At 61.9% G+C, this 5,025-nt stretch overlaps 1 protein-coding gene across 1 annotated transcript in view; it reads left to right on the forward strand.

Annotated features, from left to right (window-relative positions):
- DHODH (dihydroorotate dehydrogenase (quinone)) overlaps nucleotides 1-3,259 on the forward strand; it is a 5,243-nt gene extending 1,984 nt beyond the window's left edge. The window contains exons 2-8 of the mRNA XM_009335256.1: nucleotides 293-518; nucleotides 745-827; nucleotides 1,373-1,560; nucleotides 2,044-2,157; nucleotides 2,515-2,668; nucleotides 2,741-2,900; nucleotides 3,047-3,259. Coding sequence (XP_009333531.1) covers nucleotides 293-518; nucleotides 745-827; nucleotides 1,373-1,560; nucleotides 2,044-2,157; nucleotides 2,515-2,668; nucleotides 2,741-2,900; nucleotides 3,047-3,101 — 980 coding nt within the window. The 3' untranslated portion in view covers nucleotides 3,102-3,259. The remainder of the gene's footprint in view (nucleotides 1-292; nucleotides 519-744; nucleotides 828-1,372; nucleotides 1,561-2,043; nucleotides 2,158-2,514; nucleotides 2,669-2,740; nucleotides 2,901-3,046) is intronic.
- The last annotated feature ends 1,766 nt before the right edge of the window (nucleotides 3,260-5,025 follow it).

Raw genomic sequence — 5,025 nt, forward strand, 5'->3', positions numbered from 1 at the left:
GCAGGCGGCCGGGTCCCAGGGTGACCCCGGACCTGTCGCCGTCCGTGGGGGGTGATGAGCTCTGCCAGCCAGCAGAGGTGCCCAGCAGGGCTCCTGGGGCGGCTCGGGATCCAGGAGATGGCCCCGGCAGGAGCCGTGAGTCCTCCAGGACAGGCACCTGATGAGGACACCCTACGGGGCAGAGGGAGAGGAAGGGAGGGGGCTGGGGCTGCTACTGCAGGGGCTGGAGTGAGGCCCTGGCTGTGGCTTCTGGTGTTGGTGGGCTCTGGCCTTCCTGGCTCCTCTCTGCCAGTGTGTGACCCAGCCCTTGCCCCACAGGAGGTGCGAGTCCTCAGGCAGCGGTTCCGCAACCCGGTGGGCCTGGCGGCTGGCTTCGACAAGCAGGGCGAGGCTGTGGACGGGCTGTACAAGATGGGTTTTGGCTTCGTGGAAGTAGGGACTGTAACGCCTAAGCCCCAGGAGGGGAACCCCAGACCCAGGGTCTTCCGGCTGGCGGAGGACGAGGCGGTCATTAACAGGTGGGATCTGAGGGTGGCTGCTCTGCGGTATCCCACAGACTGCCCGCCCAGAGGGAGGGCATTTATTTGGGTGGTCCCGCTTCTGCAGTCTGTGCTCTGGTGGCTCTCCAGTTGGATGTGCTGAGCAGAGCTGCAGAGACCGTATGTCTCCCTCGTGTTTCTCCTGTGTCCTGCTCAGGGCTTGTGGACACCAGCCCAGCCCTGAACCTTATCTGTTCTGGTGCAGGTATGGATTCAACAGCCACGGCCATGCTGCAGTGGAACGCAGGCTGCGGGCCCGCCAGGAGGCGCAGCTTAGGCTCACTGGTGGTGAGACAAGCTTATAAGTCTTTGCTCTTGGGGTCTGCAGGGTGGGTTTGGGGGTCTTCCAGGAAGCTGTAGACCAGGAAAGGTGTGTAATGCCAGTGTCCAGGCACAGGAGGGCCCTGGCCAGAGCGAGGTGCATTCAGACAGCAGGAACCCACTTGGGGCTGTAGCCTCTTCCCCCTTGGGACTGTGACCAGGTGCCTTTTTCCCATCATTTTCCCTGCGATAGAGGCTCTGCTTGCTACTTTGGGCAGGATGTGTCTGCTGAGACTAGCCAAAGCTGATAGGGCCCGAGCTGGGCATTTTCCGAGGGCAGCCTCCACTGGGTGGCCAGGCTGGAGGCTGCAGTGCTGGGAGGTGCTGACCGGGGCAGCTGTGGTGATGCTGCTGTGGCTGCAGGACAATCCCAGGCCCATCCCAGTGAAACACGTGGGCTGCATATCGCCGTCTTGATTTTAGCTGGTCCTGGGGCCTCCCTTGTTGGGCACTCTGGCCCCTTGGGTGGTGGTTGGTCCCGCTGCCCTGGTTCAGCCGTGTATGTGTTCCAGCGGGGATGCCCCTTGGAATCAACCTGGGCAAGAACAAGAGCTCTACTGATGCAGCAGCTGACTACGTGGCTGGAGTGCGGACGCTGGGCCCTTTGGCTGACTACCTGGTTGTGAATGTGTCGAGCCCGAACACCCCAGGGCTGAGGGACCTGCAGGGCAAGGCTGAGCTGCGGGACCTGCTGACCAAGGTGGGTGACCCTCACAGCCAGCCCAGACCACAGCTGCAGCACTGGATGCATCCCGTCCCCTGGCAGTGCCTGCTCTGCTCCAGCCAGTGGGTTTGCCCCAGTGCAGGGAGGAGCATGGTGGCTCCCCAGAGCGGTGTGCAGAGCCACCGAGATGTCCCCTGATCAGCTGCTGGCACAGGGTTCCCGGGGTGTTGTACTCCAGCAAAGGGCATGTGAGCAGTAAGGCATTTCCCTCCGCTTTGCTCCTGCAAGGGGGCAGTGAGCCACCCATGCCACAGCATCGGGAGTCGCTGTGGTCCTGTGCGGGTTGTGTGCCCTAGGCCCTGTGCCATTGGGTGCCCGTCCCATTGGCAGCACCATGTAGGGAGAGCAGGGCCTGTCCCGGTGCTGCCTGGGGCGGTGGGTGCACGCGTCTCCCTGGTCTAGGGCAGGAAGTGTTCCCCCGCCACACACTGCTCTGTGCCCCCACGTGTCCCCCTGCAGGTGCTGGCGGAGAGGGACTTGCTGCCCTGCGAGCGCAAGCCTGCTGTGCTGGTGAAGATTGCCCCTGACCTCACTGTGCAGGACAAGCAGGACATCGCTAGCGTCATCTGCGAGGTGAGGAGGCGGGAAGAGGAGGCTGGCAAGGAGCTGGGCTGGTATGCCTCCTGCCTCACCTCGCACAGCATGGGGACAGGGCTGTGGTGCTCCTGGCAAGTCACCTCTCTGAAGGGACGGGCGGACCTGCAGCTCTCTTGCTGCCATAGGGACAGTGTCCTCCGTAGCTCTGAGTCTGCAAGGGCCTGTGTGTGTCACCCAGACCGTGGGGACAGTCCAGGCAGTGAGGGGCAGCTGCTTTGTCCCCAGGCACGTTGCTGGGGCACTTGTCGGGGGGAGTCCTGGCCTGGCAGTCTGGGGATGAGAGTGGGGGGCTGCTCATGGCAGCTGTGTCCTCATGCTGCTGCCCCACCTCAGCTAGGTGTGGATGGGCTGATTGTCAGCAACACCACCGTGAGCCGCCCCAGCAGCCTCCGGAGCAGGCAGCACACAGAGCCTGGGGGCCTCAGTGGGAAGCCCCTGCGGGAGCTCTCCACGCAGACCATCAGGGAGATGTACTCCCTCACCCGAGGTAGGGACAGAGCAGACCTTGGGGTGCATGCTGGTGTCGCCCGTGCTGTCCTCACCCTGCACCTGCCCACAGGCCAGGTGCCCATCATCGGGGTGGGTGGGGTGAGCAGCGGGCGCGATGCCCTGGAGAAGATCCGTGCTGGAGCCTCGCTTGTGCAGATGTACACAGCGCTCGTGTACCACGGGCCGCCAGTGGTGGGGGCAGTGAAGCGGGAACTGGAGGAGCTGCTGAGGTGAGTGAGGGGCCAGGCACCTCCCCAGGGAGCCCCTGCGCCCAGGGTGGCTCTGGGCAGCCGCCTGCTGATGCATGAGCAGTGGTACCGTGGGGCTGAGCCTCAGTGCCACGCCGGCCTAGCTGTCACACACACTCCCTGGTTAGGGAGCAGGGGTTCAAGAACGTCATGGAGGCAGTTGGAGCAGATCACCAGTGCTGACACGCTGCAGAACCAAGGCCTAGCCGGGATGAGCCGTGGGCAAGCAGGGACAGGTCTGACACTTCCAGTGCTGGGCAGGCTGGGACTGAGCTGAGGTCCTGGTCCTAGCCCCTGAGAAGGGTCAGTGAGGGGTGAAGCTGGGGCTGTGCTGGTGGGGAGCAGGGGAGGGGGTCTCCACACTCACTGGTGCTGCTCTCCAGGGCCATATTTTGGCTTTCCTGTGGGTTGGGCTCTCCAGCAGAAACCAGTGCTGAGTAAAGCTCTGCTGGGTGGTGAGGAAGGCCCCTGAGGGGATAGCCCTGCGGGCTGTAGGCAGTCCTGTGCCCTGGCTCCTGCTGCAGTGCTTCCCCGTGGAGGGCACACCTTCCCTGGTGTTACTGCCCAGAGCCACCGGCCAAGCAGTGTATTGGGTGTCCCTTCTGCCAGGGACCCCGCAGCCCGTGCTACCTGCTCAGGCTGGTGCTTGGTCCTCCTGGACTGCAGCCTCTGCAGGAGGCAGTCCCTGCCCTCCTCCCCTCGGCATGCGGTCCTGTAACAAATCTGCAGGCCCTGGGTCCTGCCTGACTGTCAATAAATGTTTGGCTCACCTGGTCCTGTGTGCTGCTCTGGGGACACCCCTTGGGTCAGAGGGATACAGCCCGGCTCTCCTCAGCTGAGTGGGATCAGCCCTCTTTGTGTTGTTCCTGGTCAGTGCATCTTCTCCTTGTGGTAGAAGCTGCAGGGTAGCTGGGCTCTGGGATGGATCCACACAAAGCTCACCAGGGCTCCCCTCACAGAGACCTCTGCCTGAGGCTGGGCCCTTGGGAGGTGCTGGGCACCATTTCTTCCCTTTGCTGCTGCTATGTCGATGTTTGGAGACAGCTGCGGTTATGCCCTGTTACTTGTTACGGAAAAGCCCTGTTCGTTCATGCTTCTGGAGGCTGTCGGTTTTGTCTTTGGGGCCTCTGGCGTTGACTGCTGCTTTACCCCAGACTCCCTGCGGTTGTCTCAGGCCTTTCTTGAGCAACACGGCTTGACCTGGACACAGTGTTCCCTCTGCAGCCTCCCACAATTCACCCTGCAGAGCAGGATTGCACTGCACTTCACCAAACCTGTTTATAGGAGGAGCGGGACTGCTGACCCCACTCTCAGTGGCCCTTGGCTCACATCAGGGCTGTCACCCGCCTGCTCTCCTGCTTCCGCAGCCCTCTGCACCAGCCTCTTTTTTCCTAGATTCTCTGCTTCGGACAGGTGGTGCTTATTGCTGCTCTAACAGGGATGTGACCCGGTCCATTGGCCAAGGTTTTGATGTGCCTTGTCTGGAGAGGGCCTGGGAGGTGCTTACTCTCCCAGTCTGAAGGTGGCTGTCATACCTGTGGGAGTGTGAGCTTGAGTTTCACCTTGTCCCATGGCACTCTAGTCTGTGCTCTGCAGCTGATTTGTGACTGTGGCTTGGAGACATTCGGTGCCTTGCACTGCCACAGCAGTCGCCGGTGGCGTTGGCCTCGAGCATGGCCCTGCGCTGCTGTAGCCCAGTGCGTGGGCTGCGGTCTGTGCTCCACGGGCAGGCTGGGGCAGCTTCCCCCACCTTCCTGCAGGCAGTCCCTTTGTCCGAGCTAACCTTGAGGCTGCTGAGTGGGCACCAAGGCACAGTCGCGTGTTGCTTTTTTCCCCCTGCCAGGGTATGGCAGTCTCCTGCGGAGGGACAAGCCTGCTGCAGTGGGACAGTGCTATCTAAGCCTGCTATCATCAAATGCCACAGCACCTTTCTAAGTGCTGGTGTGGTTCATAGAATCATTAAGGTTGGAAAAGACCTCCAAGATCATCGAGTCCAACCGTTGACCCAACACCACCATGCCCACTAAACCATGTCCCTAAGAGCCTCATCTACACATCTTTTAAATACCTCCAGGGATGGTGACTCAACCACTTCCCTGGGCAGCCT

Source organism: Pygoscelis adeliae, unplaced genomic scaffold, assembly GCF_000699105.1.
Source record: "Pygoscelis adeliae isolate BGI_AS28 unplaced genomic scaffold, ASM69910v1 Scaffold532, whole genome shotgun sequence".
NCBI lineage: Eukaryota > Metazoa > Chordata > Aves > Sphenisciformes > Spheniscidae > Pygoscelis > Pygoscelis adeliae.